This window comes from Oxyura jamaicensis, chromosome 7 (assembly GCF_011077185.1).
Source record: "Oxyura jamaicensis isolate SHBP4307 breed ruddy duck chromosome 7, BPBGC_Ojam_1.0, whole genome shotgun sequence".
Lineage (NCBI taxonomy): Eukaryota > Metazoa > Chordata > Aves > Anseriformes > Anatidae > Oxyura > Oxyura jamaicensis.
In genome coordinates this window covers 32,281,159-32,308,514 of record NC_048899.1, presented here as the reverse complement: position 1 = coordinate 32,308,514, position 27,356 = coordinate 32,281,159, and the positions used below count along the sequence as shown (strand labels likewise).

Here is a 27,356-nt window from a genome sequence, read left to right as displayed (position 1 = left end):
ATGGTTTACTTAAGAAATGGTAAGTAAAAGAAGTGTATGTCATATGCAAGAATTTTCTGAGGTAGAAGTGCCTGAAACTGTTTGGGCAAAACAAAAGCGACCCCTTGCAAATGTACAGCCTGGTGAGCAGTACCAAGAGGATGGCCTAAAAAATCTGAGTTCCCCTATTCAAGGATGAGGTGAAGAACTGAGGTTATAAATACCCTAAGTACCAGGATGATTAAAGGTGATGTGCAGGACCGTTTCCCAGGCTGACTCCCAGTGAGGATCCTTAACAAAAAGCCGACTCCCAGGGCTGAAGCCAGCCCTCTAGTTTGTGCCAACCTGGGTGGCATCTGTAAGCAGCCAGCTTTGACAATTTGCATACAGACAGCAGGTGAACACTTCTCCTAGCAAAGGTGTCGGCAAGATCCCCACATTACCTAACTGCACGTTACCTAACTGCAGGTTTCTGTTTTAGCCTGCCCTCACTGGATGTGGAACAAACAAAGTTAGGCACCTGGATCTCAGCACAGCTGGGGAAAGCATGGGGTGAGACTGTGCCTTTGGGTGTAATTGGGAAACTGCTTCACTCCTGGGTTTTACAGGGAGACCTATGACCGGTCCAATAAACCCTGTTAGTGGGAAGCGAGGACAGGGCACAGCCTCGTGGCCTTGCTGAGGCCGATGGATGCATTAGACTTTGATCCCTGCAGGGACTGAGATTCAGTCCCAGGCCCTGCTGTGATCAGCGCTGAACTCCTGGTAATTCCCAATCGCTGAGCACAGAAGTCATTTCTGGAGCTGGGGCAAAAGTGGATTTGTACAGCCAGTACTTGAAAATCATGAAAATATTTTCTGCAAGCAGTTGCTGATGCCAAACAACACCGTTTTTCTCGTTTCTCCAATGCAGAATTAGCCAAATCAGGTTTCATTATACCGAATGATTTGTGTACGCTTCTTGTTCGTGGCTTTGCTTTTCTGATCACAATTCAATCTTTTATTTTTTTTTTACCCATCAAGTGACCATGAATTATATCTTGGAAATGTACAAATATTATCTCCAGCTTAGAAAGAAGTGTAGGGGCATTTTAACTCAGAACCTCATTTCTTCATTGCAGGTCAAGATGGGTCTGTTTTCCTATGTGCAGGTGCTGAGGTGTAAAAATCTTCTTCTGAAAATGTGTATATACATGATGGTTCCCCTTCAAAACATTTCCTTAACACTTATTTATTTATTTATTTAATTTTAATAAGATGACAGTAATGGGATCTGAAAACTGAGAACAATTGAGTCTTCTACCAGGCTTCCAAGGGTTGTCTGGATGTTATTTTCAGTTGTTACAGTTGTAAATGATGGTTCTGCGTGTCTTGTAGCTTTGTTTATTCGAGCCACTGGGTATTCTACAGCAAAGAGATATTCACAATACAGTTCCAAAATCCTGCAGAAAATACAATTTTCCATTAAATTTCATCCTTTTTTTTCCAGAAAAGCTCATTTCTTAAATGGGTGGTGGTGAGAGATGAATAAGGAAAAGGAGTATTAAGATCTGTTCAGAAAATTAGACTTCAGAGCACCAAATACATTAGTAAAAATTGGCTTCATTAACTTCTCTAAATTATGTAGGCATTAATAGGATTCTTATTATTAATTCATGTAATTGTTTATATGAGTTTTTTGATTGGGCTTTATTTATTTATTTATTTATCTGTGCTATTCCAGCACTGCATTGATGGGACTCATTAAATGTAATGGCATTTGGCAATTTATCACACAGATTAAAAGGCCTTTCCAGATCACCTCTGCTCACCCTTTCTTTGGGAGAACATCTTTGGTGTGTATCAGGGACCAAATGAATTGCACAATTTTCTTGTACACAGCGTTCAAGACCGGTATGCCTCAGAGTATAAGAAAGGCACACAATTGATTATCAGACCACCATTCCTTCCTTTCTCTCATTTATTCTTACTAAAAAACAAAACAAAACAAAAACTCTTTCTGACTTCTTTATGTCAGTTCTAACTGTCAAAAATTAAAGGGGTTTTAAAATGCATACAGTAGTGCTTTGTTAAAGTCAATAATTGGCTTTACCTGACCATATTTTATCAACTACCTTTGAAAGTGCTGTAGAGGAGCTTTTTAAATACTAAAAAGTTCTATTATTCAACCCAGTTGTAACATTAGCAGTATATAGAATAATGTATTCCCATTTGTGCATAATGAGGTTGTAAATTCATTCAAGGGTTCTGGCAACGTTGTGAACCACCAGAGCAAACTCTATTTTTTTTAATGTCACCAAAGTCAGGCCAATCAATTTACGCAGCTTTTGAAGCACATTGCCCCTCCAGAGCATGGTAGGGCAGCAATCAAAGTGCTGCAAGCATCAGCCAGGCTGAATGGTAAGTGCGCAGCGTAGGGCATGGAAGACACAAAAGAATTGGTCAAAGTCCTGTTGCTTCTGAAGTCCAAATCACTGAATCAAAGAATTGGCCATATATTTTTTATCAAAAGTCAGATTTCAATTAAGGAGTCTCTCCATTTCAGATGTATTCCTGTGCTTGTAGTCAGCAGTACTGAACAGTAGGTTAATGCAAGATTATGCGGCAATACAGCGCTCTGCATAAAAATACATGCACCTCAGGGTGTGTTTGTCCTTCTGTTACGAGCTCTGCCTGAATGTTTCTGTTATTGCTCGTTTGAGGATTGCTTAGACCAGCAAACGCCCATGACTAATTGAATAAAAGCAAAAATTACAAGGTGATCTGTAGGAGGGCAGTAAAAACGAAGAGGGTTACTTACAGGGAGTGCATGAATGGTAGATGATGATGAATGCTTTGAAGTTTTTAAAGATTTTGCTATTTTTCATCACGTATACAGTTTGCCCCTTCCCTTCCACCCAGTGTTTTTTGGGTGGTAGAGCATATCACACCCGCACTGACCTTGTGATGATGACCTGCACTGAATGATGCCCGTGACTGTTGGAGGGTTTCGTTTTGACTTTGGAATTGTCACGTGAAAATTTTTTTAAAAAAGCTCCTTGAATTGCACTTTCCTGATGAAATCCATGTTTCTTTGAGCACATTCCCTCACTCCCAGGAATTTGCTGTCTTTGTGTTCCACCTCCCCTGCCTAGCATGGGGGCATTTTCCTACCAAGTCCCTGGGAATTCTTCCGGCGACTCTTCCATGGTGGAAACGTTTGGTGCGTTCCTGTGCCTCTCTGTCCACTTGCTATGCAAATAAGTATGCTTTCCTAGATAGTCCCAGCCTGAGGAAGGAGGGAAATTGTTAGATGGGGTGAGGAAGAACTAACCCTTGACCTTGCTTGAAAGCTGCATGAGAGGTTCTAGCTATTGTTCAGCCCAAACTGGATGGCCTGAATTGCTTGTGACTGGTGTGCCGTAATCAATCACACCGTAAACTTTCCCAGCTCTAAAAAAGATGCAGAACTAGGAACAGAGGACTTAATGTTTCAAAGTACTGTTTGCAAGATCATTTAGAAAGTTCCTAAATCGCTTCTAGTTTGGGACCTTATCTGCGCCTTATCTTCTTCATGTGAAGTCATATGCATTGACTAAGGGATTTTCACCGAAGGAAAAAATTAGCTTCATAATCACTGACACCTACCTTTTGTGAAATCACCATCCTGTACAAGTTCGTATCTATCTTTCTAAAAAAGAGAAAGCTTTTGTCCTCTGTGAAGAACACACCCTGTCCTGTTCATGAAGTCTGCTTGGCTTGCAGCTGGTGATACCGTGCAGGTAGCTTCTCCTAATCCCTGGCGGGGGAAGAAGAAAGATTTGGCGGTCATTAGTGCGCAGAATTATCTCAAACACAATAGATTTTCCTCATGACAAATCACACATAATCTCCATAGCAACCTCCCATAATTATGCATAAGATTTCAATGTAGCAACAAAAATAAGCATGGCAGGAATTGTAAAGAACAGCTATGTAGGGTGAGACAGATGTGGGAGTAGATGGGGTATAGAAGACTGAAAAGCAACTGTTCTAAGATGTAAAAAATGAACAAAAGACAGAAAGATTGCCTGCTTTGTATTGTGGAGAGTGGTGATTAAGTCAGTACATTATCTGGAAATTGGAGACGAGGGGCTCAAATATCTTCTAATAATGTAGAGTTTCCTGATAGTGCCACACAGTTTAAAGAATGTCAGCAGCAGTTTTACCCCAGTTTCACAGGATTATTATAGTTGTAAAAAAGATTTCTGAGTAGGACCTTGGCATTCAAGACCTAAATGTGGCATTTTTTTTCTTTTTTTCCAAATTTTGTTTCAATCTGTTTGAACAGTTTTGACCAATGGGATCTTAAAAGTAGTATGTGGATTTTTGCTGTCATCCTTATTATCTATCTATCTATCTGTTCTTTGGAATTCAAAGGTTGTTTTTACCTTCCACATGAGCAGATTTCCACATGTGAAAGAAGGATAGTTTTTCTTTTCAAAAGTGCACATGGAATTGGGAGAGAATGAGAAAATAAGGAAAATCATTTTTTTAATGCATGATAAATGCTTTGGTATTTTTTTTTTTGTCTTACTGTGCTCATAGCGCTTTGTATGGCATCCTAGATTAACAGCTAACCCACTTGCCGATGCAATCATTCTGTATCATTATCAAACACATTAGCAGTGTAAATGCAGCAGGTAGATTGTATGTCCTGCTTATATATCGCTGTGCTGATGAACTCAATGATCCCACCGTTGGTGCTGATCCATCACAGAAGTGAGGGCATCTCAGAGGCCCCTAGGTACCTTCAACTTCAGTAGTATCTGAGGATTCCCAGCAGCTGGTTCAATAATTAAGTTCACACTTCAAAGGCAATAATCCTATGTCAAGACATCTGTGATTACATCATTATGATTATGATTTTCTTTTAATTGCCATGGCCTGATACAGAGCTTTACAATTAAGCTGGCTTCTCTGAACTCAGTCAGGTACTTTGACACTGACTTTTGGCTATCATCATGTAAAAAAAAAAAAAGTATAATCACTTTAATTAACATTTTAGCTAAAAATATGGAAGAATATATACTATATTTATCCATAAAATTACATTCAGCTATTATCATTCAACGAATGAAATAGTGCTTTATTTAAATTCAGATTTATTTTGGTCTAGAACAGATTTAGACTGCAATAGTAATGGATTACCTTACATTTTAATGCTGTATGTGACCGTACCACTTCATTCCAGACTTGTCTTTCTCTTACAGCGGATCTTAGGGATAGCAGAGGTGGTTTTAGTATGCTACCCTATTACCACATTCACATTACTAAGTTGTTTTATAGAAGACTCTCAGTTTCGTTCTCAGGAGATGAAAGAAGTTAAACCTCATGATTCCTATTCCCTGTTTTTTCCTGGTTATGAACAATTAATAATTCTTAATTTGAATAACCTCGCATCCTTTGTGAAACTCCCAAGTGAGAATCAAGCCAAGACATTTTTTTGCCCTTATGCCTTTCAGTTTTCTAGAGACAGCATCCCTCCCTCTTCAGGTCTCCTGAACGTTTCCTTTATTTTACAAACAAAGATCATATCTTCTGAAGAGCTAGTGAACATCTTCACTTTCCTTATGGCTGATGGCAGGCAATGGACTGTTGCTTTGGGCACCTCAGGAATAAATGTCCTGGTATGCCAAACTCCAGAGCGTCTTCTTCTATAAAAATGAGTAACAATCTAACCAAGTATTACAGGTAGGTAGGAATAGAAGAGTTCCTTATCATGAATTCAGGTGCAAGCAACTTCCTTTTTTTGTTAAAAATATCTGAAAATTACTACCAAAGCTCAGATACTGTGTAGCCTGATGGTGTTCGATACTCAGACAAGCAACTGCAACTAAGGATGAAAATTAAAGTCTGTTTTGAGACTCCTTCTTCTCTTGAATATCTAAATTTTTGCGTGACCAAAGAGTGCAGTGCTAAATTAGTTGCTGGTTTGAATCATCTCTTGTAGAATATTCAAGATCACATTAGCTCCTATTTTTAATTTATATTGCTTCTGTTAAATAGGTTTACTAATATTGGGTATTAATGAACTTTAGATATTTTTCTTGCATTCAATGTATAACTTTTTCTTACCGTTCAGTTAAAATGAAGCTAACATGACTAACATAAAATAAGTGAAAGTTTGACTAAGATTTTGTAGAAACCAGGAAGCAAGTACTGCATCCTGTTGAACTCTATTAACATTTCATACCACAAGATGTTCCACTTGCTAATATAAAACATAATAAGATGATTTGTCAGTAGATATATGCCGAACTTTTTATTCCACTCTCAGTCTATTTTATTTGCATATAAAGTGGCACATTTACACTCAACAATAACTAGACCTGAAGGAATGATATTTAAGAGGAGAATATAATTAATCTGTTCAGGTCATAAACATTTTCTTCAGGGCAATGGGAAACCATCTATGACAACCTTCATAATCATTCATGCCCATTACTAAAATACTTTAGAATGAGCTCGCAAAGCTGAAGATAGACAAAACATTGTCATTTTATTCCAAGGAATTATTTATGTTTGTCTTATGTAGCATTTTGAGAGTTATCTGAAGAAAAAATTGCTCTGTGTTTTTTATGTTTGACTGTGTCGATGCTGCGTTCTCTTCCATAGTGTGCTTATATGATGTATTTATTGTGTTTCCCATCGTTTTATGCTGTAGCTCAAAAAGCGTACAGGAATTTTGCTGTTTTTCAAATATTATGACTGCCTTATATGGAAACGAATTATAAAGCTACTTAGTAGTTCTAATTATGATAAAAGGTTTTCAGCAGGTCTGCCAAAAGAGAAAGCATTTTCCAAATACATTTTCATGCTACTTTGTCTTGGGGGTCTGGACACATTTTTTAACTATTTCAGTATTTTTCAAAAGTTACGTAGATTGAAGATGAAGGTGTGAGGAGGGTACATATTGATTGCAAATTCAGTCGCTAGGAATCAGTACATAGGGGCAGATTTGTATGGGCACAAATGAGATCCAAATCTGTATAATTTTTCCCATACCCCAGTTACCACCTTGGCTCTGGAGAGCATTGTTATGCACTGGGATCTCATTTAAACCTTCTGGCCCATTTCCCTAACTCCAGCCCCATATAGTATAGTCCTAAACTCATTTATATTCTGGGAGGAAGGGTCAGAATATCCATAGTTCACCCTGTGCACTCACTTTCCAAGCTGGAAGACTGTTATCTTTCCCTTTGCAGGCTGAGCACATCCTCTCTCTATGGCTGTTAGTTCCTAGCAGCCGTGAGAACAAGGATTCAACCCATGTCCTTCTGCATGGAGGTCTCCCAAAGTTCAGTACGGTCTGCTGACACTCGCTGTGCGTGATCTTTCAGAATTTCACAGAAATCAGCTCAGCTCAGTTTTGCTGTTGTTGAAACTTCCAAATCGTTGGCTGTTCACTTTCCAAGAAGCAATGCCCCAGTACCAAGGAGTACAAGGCTTGGTACCTGGGGGTGATAAATGGGTAGGTTGGCAGAGGGGGTTGAACCTATATGTGTAGGTATTTTGACATAATACAAAAGTTTTTTTTTTTTTTTTTTTTTTTTTTTTTTTTTTAAAAAAAGGAAAAAGCCACTTAGTCACAAAACCCCCCAGTCAACAAAACATTTTCTATAACCTCTGTATTGCTGCGGGATGGACTCCAGATTATGAACACACTTCCTTTTAACGCCGAGGCAAGTTGTTTGTGGAGCCCTATGAATCAAAATGTTTTATCTGACAATATTTTGTAAGTATTCACTATATTTTCTTAGGCATGAAAGGGCCAACAGATAATTTTTAAGCCCAGAAAGTGAGTAGGCTCTTCTGAGGCATTGCTATTGCCTTGTGACAGTGACTTACCACACGTAGATCAGTCACAGACTAACTCACAAGAGGGAATCTGAAATAACTGGTAGTTACTGGATCACGGTACAATTCACACCTTTCATACATTGGTTAACTGTAGCTCATTATGTGATTTTATCATCTTTGTAATCTATTTTCAATATTTTATGGAAGTAGCTGGAGAAAACAGCAGCCCACGTTTCCCCATCTGGTACCGCTCAGGTATCTCAGATGCAGTAAGCGACTGAATCCCATCCTCAGACTTCAGCCTTGCTTTGATCTTGTGTTCCCACAAATTCAAGCAGCTCTTAGAGCAGCATCAAAGGACTCGCCAGAGAAGCAGATCAATTTGCCATGCTCTTATTATCAGCGTGCTTCGACTCGGAGGGAAGCAGTGTTTAGGCCAGAGCTTGGCAGACCAAGGAGGTGGTGGCTGTGTGCCCGTGTCACCAGGCGGACAGACAGACTGCTGCTAGCGCTGTGCGTGAGGGAGACAAAGTCTGTAGCTGCCCTGTGTGAATTATTCCCTTTTCCTTCTGACGGGATTTTTAATATCTAATTGGCCAAACAAGGAGCTGCTGAGAGAAAAATTAGAAGGTTTTAGGGACAGAGCTGCCTTTCTGAAAGCCATGCATCTATTTGTGACTTGGGCCTTCTCTGAAAATGTGTTTCTGATTTTGGCGTATCAGCGGGAGAAAATTCTGAGCCTAAGCTGGATGGAGAGAAATGGTTTACTTCATACATACATATATCTATATATATATAGGTTCAGGGTCTTGAGTTTTATCGGCTTTAAAAAATGTAATCCCATTTATCCTGTGAGCTCTTAAGGTTCTCTCACTCTTAATTTTCTCCTGAGACCCGTGCACCTATCTCACAAAACCCAGAGGGATCCCTGCTCAGGGTGTCTCATCGAGCAGGTGTGCAGATACGATATGGCCCTTCCCCTGCCAGTGCTAGGGCCGACACCGTTTCATCCTCGCCTGCTCTCTGTCCTCTGCCATGGGTTTTCACCTTCCTGATGAAAAATCGAGCCCTGGATATGCCTCGGTGGGAACACATGGGGTGGATTGCAGGAAGCAAACGGCAGGGCCAGCGAGGACAAGGTAATGGGATTTTCCATTAGCTCCGTCTCCACAAAATTTCCCTGGCATAAAGCGAGTTTTAGCAGTGGTAAAATTCATTGCATCTCGACAAACCTCACAGAAGGGGGCTTTCTGTCTGTGGCATGACAGGAGAGGCATGGCCTGGAGAAAATCAATGATGAGGCAGTTGAGAGCAGTGAGCTGTTTCTGTAAAGTCAGACTTATCACTATCACGGGCAGATAATAAGAATCATTTCATTTACACTGCAGAAACTTGTTCAAGGCAGCAGTAGAAGTGTAATAATGGACTTTGCTTCTGGAACTGACAGCAGGTTATTGAGGTAATCCTCAGGCAAACACTGTTCCCTGGATTTCCCCCTCTGTTTTATGAAAGGTCATATTTCTTCCCTGAAAGCTGAGGCCTTTTTGCATTTCTTGAAATCTAGCTCCTGCAGTGGAAGGACTGACAGACCCAGGGCCCAGGAGTGCTTCCACCTCCTTCCTACAGCCCAGACCCACCCCACACCACTGCCAGCAACAACGCTGGCAGAAAGGGGGGCTTGCTGAAACCAGCCGCCTGTTCTTTGCCCCCGCTGCCCTCCCTCAGTGAGAGCACCCCAGGCAGACCCAGTCGCTGGGACATGCTTGCTCACGGGCTCCTTGCTTTAATTCCTTCTAATTAACCAAGAAACCTTTCATTCAATGGGATGGTGCCCGGATTATGAAGGGCAATTTGGAAATTCCTGTGAGGATGGCATATATCATTTGAATCTCTCAAGGTACTACTATTTTTGTTTTGTTTTGTTTTGAAATAATTTCATTTGGTAATCACTATGAAACCATGGCACTCTGCTGGCCTCTGAGTATTGGTGGGATTGCAAGGGTCTTGGGAGAGGACGTTCTTGTCTTCTCCTTCACTACTGCATCACTTGCTAGCCAAACTGAATTTTTTGTCCCCATCCTGGGGCAGAAGTGGGGTTGGGATCCTCCCCCCTGTCTGAGGAGGAGATTCAGTCCCACATCACGCCTCATTCCTCACCCATCTCCTAACTCCTTTACTAAAGCTTACCTGTTCTTCTGAAATTCAGGGCTGAAAACAGAGGACCTGGACTTTTCAGCTCTGTCCTCTCTTCATCATGATCCTTTGTGCACCTCGGTTCAGAAACTGTGAAATTATCATCTGGCACATAGCAGTCACGGCATATAGGAAGATGGAAAGCTGTCAGGTTAACCCTTTTGGAAGTCTGGGGAGAGCCTGAGGTTAAAAGCTTTTCAGAAGAGCTCAGTTTTGAAGGGTGCACTCACTTGTAATGGGGTTCTCTTGAGGTTCCTCTTGAGATCTTAACGATCTGCCTCCAGCGTTTCTCTCTGAATGCCTATACTTTCGTACTTCCTACGGAGCTCCCAGGGCTCTCAGTGAAATTTGTGCAAATGTTTGCAATCAAACCAACCCAGCCGTTCATCCCCATGAAGTCATGCACATCTCCGGGATACCAAATGTCGAAGGCACTTTCTCTTTGCCAGTGAAGTCCAGGATCCCTGTCCGAGCCCTGGCCCAAGCCCAGGCTTACTTGGGACTTACAGCTAGAGCAATGCATTTGCTTTTTATTAAGCAAAAGCTCATGAGACTGGTTTTAAAATGAAACTAAAAAAATGCACAGGGGCCTAAATATCTATCATTTTTGTAATGTGCAAGACTCTCCAGAAAGTCATAATGCAATTGATACATTGCACAATTGGTGTTACAAGCTAATCATGTCAAGATGGCTAAAATGGCCTGTTAATTCATTTATATCCTTTCTTGTGTTGTTAAGGATCTAATACATTCACTTTAACACTAATAAGGATGAATTGCATAGTTATTAAAAAGAGGAAACCACTTTTCATTAATCAAAATGTTTTTGGTGAAGTAGATTTTTGAAGTGTTTATGGGCCAGATGGATTGCATGACTATTGCTGCTGTTCTTGCTCTTTCTACCGTTTTACTGTAAGTGGAGTCAACGACCAAATTTTACATCAAGCAAAGCAGAAATTAGACACTTGAATTATTTCTTGTCAATTAAACCATTATAATTTGTTTTAAACATGGGGGTTTATTGCAAGTTAATAGTTAACATAACACTAGCAACCACCAGGATGAAATAAGACATTCACAGTACTCAGCTTTTGGCTAATGTGCTCTAGAAATTCACAAGATGATTTATATCTCTAACTATGGTGGCAATAAGACCTGTCTAAAACATGGGGCAAGAATCTGCCTGCACAGAGTAAAAATGGCCCCAAAACCATGGGGCAAAGTGCTGCAATGATGCTGTGGCATCCACATTCAATTCAAACTCTAACCAGGTTCATTGGTTGGAAGGCTGTATAAAATCAGGCAGCTGCAGCCTGGGCTAGGAAAGATACTGGCATAGAGCTAACTCCTCTTACAGGTATGAGGCTGCATTTTGCCTCACCTCAGTGGCAACTTCTTGACTTCTGGACAGAAAATGACAAAAATTACACTGTGATGACATTGTAATTTAGAAGCAAGCAAAAATCCTCTAAATGATATTCAACATGTGATGAGCGGAGGTTGAGCATCCACTTATTTTAAAAGGTGCCTTTATTTTGTTCAACCCCTAGCAGCTATCGTTGACGCTGGACCATTGGTTTTAATCGTCTCACTTAAATAGCACATTTTGAAGTCTGCAATTGTTTTTATGATTGTTAAAGAATTGGTAGCACAAGTAATATCAAAAAATGATTTCTTTTTTGCGCTTGAATTTTCAGCCCAGCAAATGCTTGAACTTTAAGTAACACTCAAGTAATCTGTCCCATGGAAGACCAACTTTAATAATCAGGATTTTTATGCAGTGCAGAGGTACAGAACAGCTGCAGAGTCACCTCATATTTAATGCGAGCTGGCAAAGAGCACAGCTGGTCCTTGCATTTGTAAAAACAGCACAGAGCTACCAACGTACACCTAAAGGCAGCCCTAGCGACTGGTGGGCTAGCAACGAAAAAAGGCCTTGACCCCTTTCTGCATCTGTTCTTGGTGCATCTGTTCTTGGCAAGAAGATGTGTTTAGATCCCCACAAAAAGGACTACAATTATATTATGAACTCATTTCCATGAGGTGCTCTGTGAGATAGTGGCCACTTCTGGGATAGTCCTATTTTTTTCAGCAAAATCTGTTCTCATACCAATCTGTATGTAAACTGCCTTCCATTTGTATGGACAGACATGCAATCTGTATTTATTTTGCTCTGTCTAGAGGAGAATAGGCTGTTTTAGAGAGAAAGTTGTTTTGTAGCATGTAAGCATCTTGGATAAACTCCATGTTTCCTATAAAATATATGGAATATATATAAATGTCACGTCAGTCCCTTTGCTTCTCTTTTCTGTTTAATTAAAATAATGCAAAGAGAAAGTTCTAGACACTCAGTGCCAGGCACAACAGGCACCCAGGCTCAGCTGCAGGCCTGCACCCAGCTGGTGACACTGCGTTGGACTGCATGGCCGCCGAGTTACATTACCTCCCTGTTGTGCTCTGGTTCTTCCTGATCAAAACTTAGGTTGCTGTGCCTCTTATTACAAGGACATTCTGTTGACTTCTCTGCTTTCGTGAGTGTATTCATTTGAGTCACTGGTCTCATTGCTTCTGGCCGTTATACTGGGTAGTTTGACAGCCACGTACAAAGAAAACTTGTGCAAGAAGCAGCTTTATAAGCTTGGGCAGTGGAGGGATGCAGGGGTGTTGATTTCTAAGATTACCACCCTGAATCTGCTAACAATATCTTGCCAAAAAACAGCAACCAGTTTTCAGCAAGCGGTATGGAGAGCCACAGGCACAGGGATGCAATTTATCCATGACTAGTGTTCAGGCACAGACCTTAAAAGTGGATGAAGTTAGCAGGGTAAGTTCTGATTTTTTGACCTGTACTGGGCAGTCAGATAGCAGTAGCTATGGCATAAAATCCTTCAAGTAATTTTCAGCGTCATAATGCTTCCCTACTCACTCTTGTTTCTCATCCCTTTCTATCCTGCTTGCTTTCATGTAAGCAGGTGAGAAAAATTTTGACATAAGACTGAAACGCAAACCCTTGTCAATGCTCATGCACTCGGTTGCTTTGGTACCTTAAACTGCTAAATATTTAACATTTATTTAATATTTAAATAGCACTATGACACTTTTTTTTTTCCTTTTGATTAGTCACTGTTTCTAGAAGGTAAGTTCTGGTAAGAAATCTAAGACTTTTTGATGAACTAAGAAGTATAAATTTCTAATTGAGAGATGTAAAGAACACTATAAATGCTAAGTGTTATTCATGCGGAACCAACGGAACAATTACCATAAAGAATGGCATTCCTCTTACTTGCACTTTTGATGTTAAATGAAGAGAGACCAATAATACATAATGAATGCAGATAAAGCCAGATGAATTTCTGAATTTCATTTGTAAATGAGTACATACAACAAATGGCCATCTGCCCATATAGAAGGGATTAGTGGCCTTGAACCACTTTCATCCGCAGCTGAAAAAAGAAGAGAAATACAGTATTTCTCCTCTGTAGTCTCTAGTGCAAATCTGTTGTAGACATTACTGTGATATTGGTTGTGACTCGACATAAGAAGACCATATGAAGTTAGAAAGCAGAGGATACAAAGCGGTATTAAAACAGCAATTGTGAAACTCGTGAACCTTTCACACTGCATACTGAGATGGCAATTCCCTGATCAAAGGTGAACTAACAATGAATCTGGAATTAAAAGTCAGTGTAGCCGGAGTATTTTAAGAGAAACGGAAGAGAAATGAAATGAAATAAAATAAAACATGTCCATATGCTATAGCTTTTGGCAACTCTTATATACAAAATGATTTGGAAAGGAAGTACCCGGTCTTGTTGTGTTTATATTATCACCGAATCTTTTGGTATGTCTCAGCAAAGATCATATGCTCTATTTATTTTCATAGTCACAATTTAGGAAAGATTTTATGGGTCAAACTGTTAAATACTGGTTTATGTCATGGACTGCAATTTTGAACAGTTACCTATGAATATGCCAGAGTGGTTGAATTTGGCCAAATGCTAAAAGCCCTTGTTCCTAACAGATCATGTGAAGGAAAATGTGCTCTGTGATGTGTAGCACTCTGATTTTTGCTGGTCTGTTTCTGGACTTCTGATCAGAAATTTTGTAACAAAACAGATAAGGATCATTGAAGCGAAATGAACAGAAGGTTGCTCTTCAGCATGGCAATTTTCCTAAGCAAACTACATTAAAGCACAATATTTAATTTTGCAATAGAAGAATTCTCTTAGAAAAATGTTTGGTGGTACAGAGAGGGGAAAGCTGGGGCAATATTTTATATAAGCTAGAATACAATGTTCCTTCTTCACATGAAATTAATTCTTTGCCAGCAAGAATTGGTGTCTTTAGAGGGCTTTTGAGAAAGTATAAATTGTATGTAAAATCATAATTTTCTTGTTCTGAGTCAGTTTTCAAAGATGGAGCACCCTGCATATTTGTAATAAAACAAGCACAGAGAAAAGTCTGTCAGTTAATCGAACCACTGCAAATAGAATATATATTTAAAAGCAAACAACCAAAATCTGGTGTTTCTACTAGTTTGTCCAGGGGTAAAATCTCCCACATGTGTATTCATCAATAAATAAATAAATAAATAAATTGCCTGTTTTGATGACAACTGGCTCTATCCAACATTTATAAAAATGTGATAGAAAATCTGCTGTAAACAGCGTAGGTTTGAATACATGATACCATAGAGTTCAGCAGTTATGTAGATTTAGGGTTTAGGCATCCAGATTTAGGGGCCTAGCTGTTATCAGGACTAATGGAGTAGCTGAATTGGGTTCAGTAATTCTCTATTCATTTTTATGAACATACAGAAGACAGCAAAAGTATCGATGTGATGATTAGCTGAGTAAACAGATACTGGGCCTTGGTGGTCCAGCCAGCATGGTTAACATAAACAGATACTATAAAAATGCCCATAGACAGTTGTCTACAAATATGGTCACTGCACATAGAACTTCATATGAAAAAACAGCTTTCTAGCTTGCATTTCCCTACTTTGTTAGAAATGGGAATATGTGTAAAGGTGTATTTTCCTCTGAAATACCACAAGACCTCCTAAACATGTTTGTAGACTACTTGTGTTTAAATATTATATAAGTGTTTAATTTATGTTAAGGAAAATAGATCTTTTGATGATTGTTATATTTGGTTGGGATCATACAGTAGTAAAAGCATCCCCTAGAAGCATCCTAGATCTACTTCCCTAGATCCCAGGGAAGTGATTGGCAGTGTTAGAAACTTCCTTTCATCATTAGTCCAATATTACTTTTTCTTAAATTTAGTCATGCTCATGCTCTTTCCCTTTCCAGTATCTATACGTGTTTTCTTCACTGAATATACATGGGAAATAAAAAATACATAAATAGCAACAAGACTCACTAGAAACAAATTTTGTGTATTAAAATCTACCATCTCTTAGCATACAACTCTATATCCTTTCTTATATTTTTATATACATATACACAGACACACACATTTTGTGAGTTTGTTTTTTGTTACTCTTTGCCAACTGCAAATGCAAAATTCCAGTTGCTTTACTTCCCCTTTTGACTATAAGACTTCTTTAGTTTGATAACAGGGATTGCACAAAAAGTAGCTTCTTAGAGTGTGCAAGTAAAATACCTGTGCCTTTGTTAGACATGTTTACAGTCACATAAAAACACACAGAAGGAGTGAAAACAACCACACAGATGTAAGGCAGACAGAAATGTTGTTTGTGAAGCTGAAAGGTATAATCTGGCTCTTGGAATAAGGGGGGAGAGGGAGAACCTAATTTTTAGCACTTGAGGTGTCCTGTGCAGGAACTCCGAGCCCATCATTCATCTTTACTTTCCATTGATTAGACACAGATACAGGAAAGGCACACGGGTTTGGCATCTCTTCCTGTGCTTAACAGGTGCCGAAGGTGACATCCAGGGGATCCCAGCTGGGTCCCAAAGTGCCTCCCCGCTGCCACTGGCACAGGGAGGCATGTTTATATTTTTAAGCTCTAAAGCCTACACAAATAGGCCCAAGATTTAGCTAGGACACAATAATTGCTTTCCTTTCACCAGCAGGTGACACATTTCCCACTGAGAAAAATATAATCCTGCTGCTTTTAGTCATAACAGGAGCAACAGGAGAAAAATAGACGAAGTGGGAAATGTCACCAGCCGTGCCTTGGAAATGCTGTTTGCAGCCATGACTGAGCCTTGAAAGTACAGAAATGTAAAACATTGTCAGGTCTAAGTTAAAGTTTATAATCCAAATGCTGTTATTTAATCATTAATTTAAATGATTAACCTTAAAACCTTGAGGTAGCCAAAGCAGGAGCAGCACCTTTGTAAGCCAGTAGAGCTGGGCTCAATGTCTGACTGGTTCTGCAAATTAATGTATGCTGAGGAAACTCATAATATTCATTGGTAGTAGAAATAGAGAAATCTAGCCTAATATTGTGCTACTGTGTTGCTGGAATTGCAGTGCTCTCCATGGGAAAGCAGCCTGTTTTACAAACTTTCGCAAAGCTTTTAGAGGATGCAAATAATCGGATGTGGTCATGCAACTAATCAGTGTACCCATACAGACTGCAAGTTAGTAACTACTTTGCAATCATGCTTATGAATTTTCTTGTGGTGGGTATTAGTATGTTTCTCATATCTCTGGTGGGCTTAACCACAGGTTATTTTTCAGATAAAACAGTTATAGCATAACAACGCTGTAAATTTAAATTAGATGAGGAGCAAATCCTCAGACCTCCCGGCCGAACTGTACAACTCTACACTATCCCAACTTCCAAGCTGAGGTTTTGATGCACTGTTAAAGGTTGAATGCTGCCTTTCCTAAAACTAAGGTTTCACAGAGTAGCACATAGCTAAATGGATAATTACCAGTCTGTGGAAAGCAGAAAACTCTGCCTTGATTAATAACTTAATATTAGATTTGAAAGAACAAGCTCTAATCAGGAGCGTTTTAGGAGACAAATAGTCCAAAGGTCTTTTTCATCAAAATTTAGAAGATAAAACAATGCAATATGGCTTGAGATCTATTAGCAGATGCATTTTAGCACCGGCAGTGCAATCTGTCAAAGCAGAAAAATCAATTGTTCCTGAGACATCCCTAGAGCTGACTGCATAACTCTCTTTTGCAAAAGACCTCTCCAATTTTCAAGACGATAAGATGAAGTCGTTGCATCCTAACTACATACACGTTTCAAAGAGGCTGATTTTTGTACATGTGTCCACACATATAAAGCACATACATGCTTGGTGTGTTTCTGGTAACAGGCTATGGAGATGGATGGGAGGACTGAGGACGTCTAGGTTTCAGCCACATCTAGATTTCATTGCCAGAATGACTCAGTGACTGTGACTTGTTCTGTGACTCAGTTTCCCCTGGCTTGGAGATAAATCCAATCACCTCTGTGAAATCCCTCGCTCTTATGGCATTTCAGGAGAGCCTGCAAAGTCTGTCTGAAATGACAGACTCATTTGCCTCATTCTAATCCTCCCATTGCCCCATATTTACTTTGTGGCTAGACAGACACTCTCACATTCAGCTGCCCTTCTAGCCCCAGGCATGTGGTGCATGAGTGCAGACTAGTAGAAGGGGAAATTCAGCCATCCACAAAAGCGATTGTGTTTTTCAAATATGCACAGAGGAGGCTGTATTTCACCTTATGCAGTATGAATGCAAGTATCAAAGGAAAGGAATTTATACGCTGTGCTTCCTTGCCCTCCCCACTCCAAGAAAAGCAAAGCTGTTTGATTCATGGGAAGGAACTGGGAGACAGATCTGAAAATTTACCACAGGTCCAAAGGGATTTCAGAAATCTCCAAGGGGGCAGAATGTGCACATTCTCCTGAAAATCTCATTAGGTGCCTATTTGCATCTTTAGATGTTGAAATGCCTCATCTAACCCTGTGCTGGTTTGATTCCTGTGAGATTTGTGCTTCTCCCTTTGGCAAGAGAAGCGGCGCAGGCCGGAGTATGGCCCAGGGCACTCGGAGCTCTGAGGTGTGCTTGTGTGAGGGCTGCCGGGCCTGGCATAATGTGGAGGCCTCCGTGAGCATCCTCGGGAGAGGCCTTGGCAGGAGACCTCGATGGGATGCCGGGCCCAGGGCCTTTTCTACAGGGGGGCTGTTGTAGCCACGTCCCTGGGGCAAGAAGGAGGATTAAGGTCCAAGCCAGGCGGTCTCTTTCAGGCCCTGTTCCTTCCCTGCTACTGCAAAAAGCTTCTGGCCGAACAGTTTTGTTTTACGAGACGCAGGGTTTTTAAGGGTACTTGGAAGTGAGGCAAGAGAAATGGCTCTGCTCAGCAGCAAAACTTCTGAGCACTTCCCTCCAAGTCTCAGCCCATAAAGCGCTATGAGGCATTTCCCTGCTGGGAAGGCACGCCGTGCTTTCACAGCGTGTCACCGCTTCCACATCCAAGTAGAGCCTGAGTTTGTGACAAAATCTCCTTTGAGTCCCGTCAGAGTGGGGATAGTCCTGTCATGCAGAGAGGATGTCTGATACCCAGACAGAAACAGTTGGGAAGGAGAAGAGGAGGTAGGTTATTACTCAGCGCAAGGGCTTTTTCTTTGAGAGGGGAATTTCTGAAATATGCACGATATGCATTTATATAGCAGTAATTTGAAAGCTTTACACTGAATAGCATGCATTTGTTCTTAAAGCTTTTGTGGATGATTTATGAAAGTGTTATTTCTATTACTCAGGCATATGAAAGGAAGCAAATTATCTTATTACATTATGTGGACAGTCAAAAGAAGAGTTAAATGGACCATATGAGTTTCTCTTAAAACATTAATTTTCTTGTGTTGTCTTTAATTCCTTGATAATGAAATGTTCACAATAGCCACTGGGTATTACTGTATGAAAGATAAATTAGATCGTTCCCGTTAGATGTAAATCCTCTCCTAGACTTGTCATCAGGATATGATTACTGTAAATTTCTCTATACATGTGAAATGCCAGTCCTTGAAAACATTTCCTCTTGGAAAACAAGAGGTTTTCAGAGTCTTTTCATTTAAACACTGTCAAGCTGATGGCTATGGAAATTCTTTTTAAATGAATGATTAAGGACTGTATCTAAAGTTTGAAAATTGCTTTTCCTCCCTGAATAAGTTTAATTCTGTGATATCAATGAGACTTGCAGATGCTCAGCGCTTTTCACAATGAAGCCGTGCAAGATTATATGAGTATGGCTGAGCAGGTAAAATGGCTCAGTTTTATGGCTGCCTTGATGTCTGCAATACCTTAAAACCATAGGTATGTGGTAGGCTTCTCTTTAAGGCAGAGGTGAGAGCATTTCTGCAGACTTTTAGTGGGAGCTGGGCACCAGAGACCTGTCCCATTTCCAGCTGGAGGCTCTGCAACTGCGTAAACCATGAGACAGGGCAGCACTTTTAAGACTTAACAACCTTTCCCATTATAATATGTATTAAATGCATGGTAGTGTAGAGGAACAAGATTTGAAAAGGAACACATACTTAGTTCTTTAGCACTGTCTGAGCTTGAATCTCTCTTTTAAGTATTTTTTCTTTTCTTTTTTTTTCTTTTTTTTTTTTTTCTCCTGTGATTTAATATTTCTGATTTAGAGCATGCATACAAACGTCTGAAGTCTTATGTAAGTTAATTCCATCATCAGCCCTTGCGACAATCATGCAGTAGTCTGTGAGTCATGCATAGAGCACATACTCAGTTGAGATACCATCATTCCAACTCTCCTTTTTCATATAAATTATTGCCACTGTTTTTGAGTATTTAAAAACATGAGATGCTTAACAACTGTGAGATTTTTTTTTATTTTTTATTTTTTAAGAAGTGTATTTGAAACTCTTTTTGTCCAATTACTCTAAAAATCACCCATTAATTGTAGAGAAGAAAAGCTGGTCACTTTGTGACTCTCTTGTCTGTCTTCATTTTGGACTGCCATGCCCTCAGTTAATTCCATCAAGGTCAGCATGATTCCAGCTGAAGTTGACCCATATCACCCTTAACCACAGGAAATGTGATGTCACATTTGTGTGAAACTAATTCTTTTAGGTACAGGGTTAATATGTATTTTGCTTTAATTTGTCCTTTGTGTCTTAGATACTGGGAACCAAGGCATCTGCAGGAAATTGTGTATGTCTGTTTCCCAAGAGAGAGACGCGGTATCTAAATATTACAAAGTCTGCAGTAGAGCAGAAGGTACACTAACATGACTCATCACTTGTTGCCATAGATTTTCCAGCCGATGATGAGAAAGATCTTTAAAATGTAATTCAGTTCAATGTTGTGAAGAACTTTCCCAGTAAGCCGCAGTTAATGACAGGAATTAGATTTGCAGAAATATAAAGGGTTATGCTTCTGTCCTCATGTTAATTCACATTAAGTTTGATGTAGATTGAAAGATTCATGTTTAAGAAACATGGAAAGCTAAGTATTTCTCTTGCTATTTCACACATTAAATTAAGGACATTTTTGAAGTTACACTTTTGAATGCTAACTAGCAAGACGGGGTATACAACAGAAAGCCATCATGTAATCTGAATTTTCACTATATATCCTGCAAAGAAGCTGACAATGAATATTTATCTAAACGAGTGTTTTCAAGCCTTTCATTTTACAGTTTATATTTGTTTTGGTCTTATTTGAATAAATATAATGTTTTGCAATAGCTGTAACTAATATCTCTAGGCACATAACATTTGAGACAGATCTGCAATTCAGTGCAGCAATACTCAATGGCAGAAAAATTATTAGTGTTACTGGGAGCTAAATTACCGCTTTGATTTCACCAATACCGCATTGTACCTGTGAATTCTAAAATGCTGAACAAAATTAAAGGTTCACTTTAATTCCTATGAAAAGGACATAGATTAAATTGAGAAATGTCATTATATTTGTTTAGCATTTACTGTATATATGGCAACACTGAAGTTACAAGTGTTCAGAAGACAAAACATTAACAATGCATTGGACCACTTACAGAAGCACAAGATAATAATGATTATTAATACAATTGTTACATGCAAGAATTGAAGGGGGAGTTCTTTGCTTTGTCTGGAACACAAGTGAGGAGGAAAAACTACTAATTTCTGCTTTATGACAACCTTTATGTTATATTCTGTTACTCCTACACATTACATCTAGCAGTGTGCATCCCTGTTCTCTCCAGTACAGCATCTCCCTGCTCCACATCTGGCTCCAGGCAATCTCCCAAGCTGCCCTCTGCATGCATTGCAGCTGCTCTGTGAGCACAGATCTAGCTCTTAGCTTTCCATCAGAGCAACCTTTAGTGCTTGCCTTAGGTGCACAGCTATCTCCTGGCTGTGCGAAGGACACGAAGATGTACTGCATGGCCACTTGCAAAATGTCTCCATCACTGAGGCCAACCGAGGAGCTGGGGCAGTGTGCCCATGTAAAAATCCATGTGTGAGCCAGAACAGTCCTCAGTTATATCATTTTGCATCTCATCTAGTCTGTGTAGGCTCTAATCTTGCCACGAGCCCCAGTTACGAAGGGAGGCTGCTGGAGATGTGCGGTGGCTGGGATCGGAGATGGGACACGGGGCTGCAGAGGTCTCGGGGAAGGTTAGCTCCCTCACGCACACTGCGTTTAATTGTTACCTGCAAGAAAATAGAGCGACGGTTTCAATTCTGTCTATTCCCATTTGCACATGTTAATTCCCGAAGCGGAGCCAATCCTGTTGCATTTAAAAATGGTTTTGTTTTCTTGAATGTCTCATGGAAATTAGTGGGGATCTCAGCTGAATAAATGGTGTGATGTGGGCCCCAATTTACAACTGACACACACCTTAGGCTCAGTGATGCCCAATGCTCAGTCAATACCCAACCTGAACAGCGCAGAGCCAAGCCTGGCAATGACAGCAGGCAATAGCTGTCCCCCAGGGCACACGTGAGCTCATGCAGCTCCCTGCAGCAAGGCTGCTGGCTCTGGTTGTAGTAAGAGTACAGACATGCAAAGGTCTGTTTGTGTGGTAGCTTTTGATTCATTCCTCCATACACAGAGTGAAAAAGCAAAGCAGTAAGAGGTGTTCAGGAGCTTATTTATGTGCATGTTCTGTCATTTATCTACGTGTCCGTGTCTGCATCGTACAGGTTATGGATGGATGGGTGTCAGCCAGAGGCATGCTGCTGATCGCAGCTGGCCAGGAGGAGGCAGTGCCAGGAGCAGCTTCTGAGGAAAGGAGCACCTCTACCTTTCTAACTCCCAGATTAATTTTTTGTGACTATAATTATGTGTATGCAAAGCATTGCAAGCAGAGCTGTTGACACAAATATTAATTTCCAAAATGTGCCATAACGAACGAGTTCTCTTCTCTGTTTGGAAAAGGTGGTGGCTAGAGGAGAATGTGGCAAAGAGGGGCAGCAGGAGAAGGCATGGCTGCAAGAGAGACCTGTCTGGGAGGCAGGTCTCAGAGTATCACCTTCTCTCTGCTCATCTCCAGTTCCTCTTTTTTCCTTCCATACAATCCCTAACTGGTTGGTAATTGGGCTTTTGCTAAATGCCAGGTCACCCTGGTGCTCAGAGCAGGGGGTGGAGCTGGGTATCCTCACTCTGTTTTGCCCAGTGCTGCTTGGAAGCACTTCAGGATGATCAGATCGATACCCCTCTAACACTGTGCTGGATTGTTGTTACTTATTTTAATATATTTCACAATGGACTTTTAATAAGTGAATGACTGAACTCAGCATAGCTGGGTTTTGTATGTAGTTGTTTTTAAGAAGAGATACAAAGGTGAAGATACACTTGATTTTTGAGTATGTGCCTTGTTCCTTGTCAGAAGTTGCCAGAATATATGCGAAGACAGTGATAATGAAGCAGTGAGAAGAAATGGTAGGAAACTTAAGGTCCCGATGTATTTGCTAGGATAGATGATAGCGGTTATTCCAGATGAGTTAACACATCTGACACATGCAGAGAATGAAGAAGGTCTTTATTTGTGACTACCGAGTGTCTGTAATAACATTAGAATGAGATTTCCCCACCTCTGCAATAGATCCCAGGAATGTTTTTCTCTCCTTGCTATAACTCCTTGTCTTCCTTCAGTCAACGTGAGTCACATGTGAGTCCCATATGTCTACGTATGTCAGATGCCTGCAACCAGCACTTACACCGTGTGTTCTGCTTGGTTTGTATTCCTAAAAAACATCGAGAAGTGATTCAGAAATTATAATTACCTGGTAATGTGAGAAATTGATTAATTTAATGCTCCAGTGTTTACCCTGCATCGTTATGACTGCTAACATTTCTGGGCAATTTCTTACAGCATCAGTGTCTTTGCTGTGTGAAGTTTATTAATGTAAATTGGATTTGACATAAACAAGACTACAGCTAATTATTTCACGTACATATACACATTCTGAACCCATAAAATCTGCACATCTTCCTGCACTCAGGTTTTTTAACTCCGAATGTCTGTTTTTAAGTTCCTTCTGCCCTAAATAACACCGATGCCTTTTCATTTGTGGAATTTCTGATATACAGGCTTTTCTGTCACTCTGACACCTTCTTAACTTGCACACAGTCATTAATAACCTCGAACAACTGGGAACTGTCAGGTGTACCACTCTGCTAAGCCTCACTTCATCTTTTGGCTTTGCATTTCACTGTACAGAGGGGCTCCACACTGTCTGAGGACAAGAGCTTCCCGTACTCGAGGAAACAGGGAGAGCAGCCTCCAAGCCAGCCCAGGAGACATGGGCAGGGCACAGTGGTGCAACCTGCTCACCCCCATCTCTTCCTCCCCTGAAACAGGCATGCTTGTCCTATCTCCCCCTAAAATCCTTGGCTGCTACAATGACCATGTTGATTTTTTTGAAGCTTTCCAATCTTGAAGAGTTCTCAGCTCTCAGCGAGGGTGAGCACAGCCCACAGGGCTGCCTTGTGCTCCTTCATCACCTGCCTCTGCTGCATCTCATGCTTCCTGCCTGCTGGCCAGGATCAGGCTCTATTCAGACCTCTTGAATGGCAGTCACAGGGAGCTACACTCCAGAACAGATGGGTTTCAACGGAGATTGAGGGATTACCGCAAACACAAATCAAGGGCATCCACTTCTGTTTTGGAAGCCCCCCTGGTGATGCTGTAGGACACAAAGCTATACAACCTTGGGGTTTGTTCCTACATTAATGCTGTGTACCTCTGATATATTGCTCACTGGAGCTGTTAACCAGTGTTAAAAGCTCTGTGACTTAGAGGGTGTCTAATAAATCCACATTTTTCTGGTATGATATTATCCTTTCCTGTTTCACAATAATTATAGTAAATTCCAGTTAATGCTTTGTATTTGCTTTGGCTGATTTATTTTCTTTCAAGGAAAGAAAAACAACCAAAAATAGTGTGGATTTGTCTGTTGGACAAAATGTCTGGTTGCTTATACAGCCAAACAGAAGAATTAGCTCAATATTTACTAGAAATGACAAAACTTCTCATCCATATTATTTGCATATTTGCATAGAGCCTTTGGGGACAAAGGAATGGTAAAATTTTTGGAGTAAAAGATATTGGTAGAAAAAAAAAAATCTATCAGATTCTAGACACATTCTCTGTACTTACTCATTCCCATTCTCCTTTTTCCTGGTTTTAGTTATCCCTGCCTCTTGCATTTCATCCATCTTCTTGGTTTCTGACTTGACTTCACACTATCTTATTTTATATCATATCTCATTTTGCAAAGTATTCCATTCTGTCAAATAAGCACTTTTTTGTTAATGGATCCCAGCTTGAAATTGTCTGCCCAAGTGCCTATTTTCTGTAAAATATTATTTTCATCTATCTGTTTGATCTTAGGAATTTCTCCTACCACTCACCTACTTTATCTTGGGCTCTGTTTCATTGCCCTGAGAGAAGAAAGCTGTCGTACTGCTTTATAAATTGGCATTTGCCCTTTAACACAGCTGTTTCTAAAACCATTAACTGCTTTGAACTTGAGGGGCCAAAGGATTACACTGACACAGGATGCAGCACAGTGGTGTTACCACTGCCAGAGATCTTCCAGGCCATGGGAAACCCGGGCATCAGCTGGACCTTCTGTGTTATTTGTATCTTGATCTTAATGGCTTGGGTTGCAAGCACTGCGATGTCCGGGTGATGCTGCCATGGATTCTGTGGCCCCTGCTGGTTTTGTTGAGAGACGTTTGCTGTTTCCTCAGGATGCTGAGAACGGTCTTGTCCTTACAGAAGGCAGCAGGTACGTCTTAGAAGGAAGGGGAGATACATGCATCTCCTACAGGGGAGATGCAGCATTGTACTGCAATGAATTATGACAGGGTAGTGCTCACTTTTAACAGAAAGGGCTGAATTCAGCAGAGCTGTACCGATTCTGTCTGTCTGAAAACTGCTGTGCTATTTTTCTGTCTGAGTCTTTCATCAGGCTTCCCTTTGGAAAGCTGAAGCTATTTTTTGTCTTTCCAGCTTCACTCCTTAGTGCCACAGGAGCTGGGGCGCTGGGACTCTTCCCTTCGTTCTTCTTCCCTTCACCCTTCATACACTGATTTAATGTAGATCTGCTGTAATGCAATTAACCTCAGTTAGGTCAACATTTGAACTTTTTTTTCTCTCAGTACCATTGCTGTCCACCTACCTGTTAGGATTTATTGCCCCTGTCCGAGCCCACATACGTTGTATAAGTGACATGAGAAGTCACTGTAACTTCACAAGGGTGAGCAAACCAAACCAGCCAGCATCTGGAAGTCAGAGTGGTGCTGGTGGTTCCTGCCAAACCCATTGTTCACTTCCCAGCTGTGGTCTGCTAAGCTCACTCAGGAAACTGGTCCTGACATCTCTCATGTATGTAGTTGCCTGGGAATTGCATGTAGAAGCATCTTGTTGGAAAACAGAAGGTTTTGTACGAAAATGTTAAAACCACAGCTTTCTCAGGTCTCACTGATCAGCAGAACACCCACATTGTTGTTCCAGAACCTGTGCTTCTCTGGGGACAAACAGGCAAAAACCTAAATGCAGTGGGGCTCTGTGAGTCTGGGCATTGCTCCTGGGGGACATATCATCTCCGCATCCCTGCCTGCAGCACGCACAGGGTGCAGGATCTGTCCATTAGCTAACAAGCTTGTACTATTTCAAGCTTTATTAAACTCTGCTGTCCTCTGTGGTTGGTGACATTTAATAGGGTGCTGAGCGGAAACCAGGCAGCAGCAGGAGGAAAACCCAGCTGATTCTGATGAAAACAACTGGCTTCAGATGAGTCGGTAAATCAGTTTTAATCACTGCAGCTGAGATGTAATCTGAACTGTTCACTGAGGCTTGAGTGATTTTAAACAATTAAGAAATTTGCTCAACACATTTATTAAAATAATCATTACTGTTTTTACCATAATGGTGTAATTCCACAGTATGTGCACAAGGGCTCTTGCCAGCCTTCTGCTCCATTGCAGACACTCTGAATGTACACGTTTTGTTCGGGCATTAATAAAACTGACAATTAAAATAACATGTTGAAATCAGGTAGGAAAATAATAAATTAGCAATAATGGCAGCTTAAAAAGATCTGATTTGCTTAAGCTGCACAGTTCAGCTTTTGTTGCTGTTGAGCACTGACAGTGAGCAGTCTGGCCAGGTGTGGTATTGAAGGAAGTGACAGAAAAATATCTAACGCAAAGAGGTTTTTATCTTTTTTAATATGTGATTTATTTTTAGTGCATAGCTGAGTAATGTTGTATAACAGACAGCTCACAAATCCTCAATTATAATGCTTCCAGACATGCGAAAAACATAGTCCAGACAAGAATATGTATATATATCCTCTCGGGCTGATGGAAAAAAAGCCTATTTTCCATCAAAGGTTTATGCGGCAGGATGATAACAAAAATAAATATTTTACAAAATGTACAATATTCTCTGAAGGCACTCTCCCTAGATCTAAAGCCTTACCCCAGGGCACCCTTCCAAGATCCTTCGAAGCTGACTTGTGTCTCCGCGTTGGTGTAACAGCTCCCGTCTCCCTCTCGCAGGTCAATCGCATCCACTCTGTGCTTTGCTAACATCATTTCCTAATTGCAACAGTCTGCTTTTGGGCTGCAGGCAGCTTTGTTGTTGTTTGATTGCTAATAACCTTTCCCTGTGAAAACATGACTTCCCCCGTTGGGGCAGATGACCGGGGCTCCCCAGGGCAGCTCCGTGTCTCCAGGGCCGGATGGCTCCAGACACTCGCAGCAACTTGTCTGTGCTTTACCTCCGTGTTCATTCCCTGTTTTTCTTGACCTCCCCCCGTGACAAACGCCTTCCTTTGTGAAGCCTGAACCCATGCTGGTGTTTTCCTGTCTGGTTTCAGACGTAAATATTCGAGGAGAAACTGGGCGCTACGGCATGAGGGCTGTGAGCTCGGTGTCCCAACCCCATCGGGAGCAGTGTTAGA

General features: G+C 40.7%; 1 protein-coding gene across 15 annotated transcripts in view; it reads left to right on the top strand.

The window, feature by feature from the left end:
- Positions 1 to 27,356, top strand: part of NCKAP5 (NCK associated protein 5) — a 440,247-nt gene that overhangs the window by 157,601 nt on the left and 255,290 nt on the right. The window contains exon 1 of one of the 15 annotated variants that reach the window (XM_035332343.1): positions 12,693 to 12,817. The exons of the other annotated variants lie outside the window; for them this stretch is intronic. Coding sequence (XP_035188234.1) covers positions 12,770 to 12,817 — 48 coding nt within the window. The 5' untranslated portion in view covers positions 12,693 to 12,769. Of the gene's footprint in view, positions 1 to 12,692; positions 12,818 to 27,356 lie in introns of those variants that run through there. 15 annotated transcript variants of the gene reach the window in all.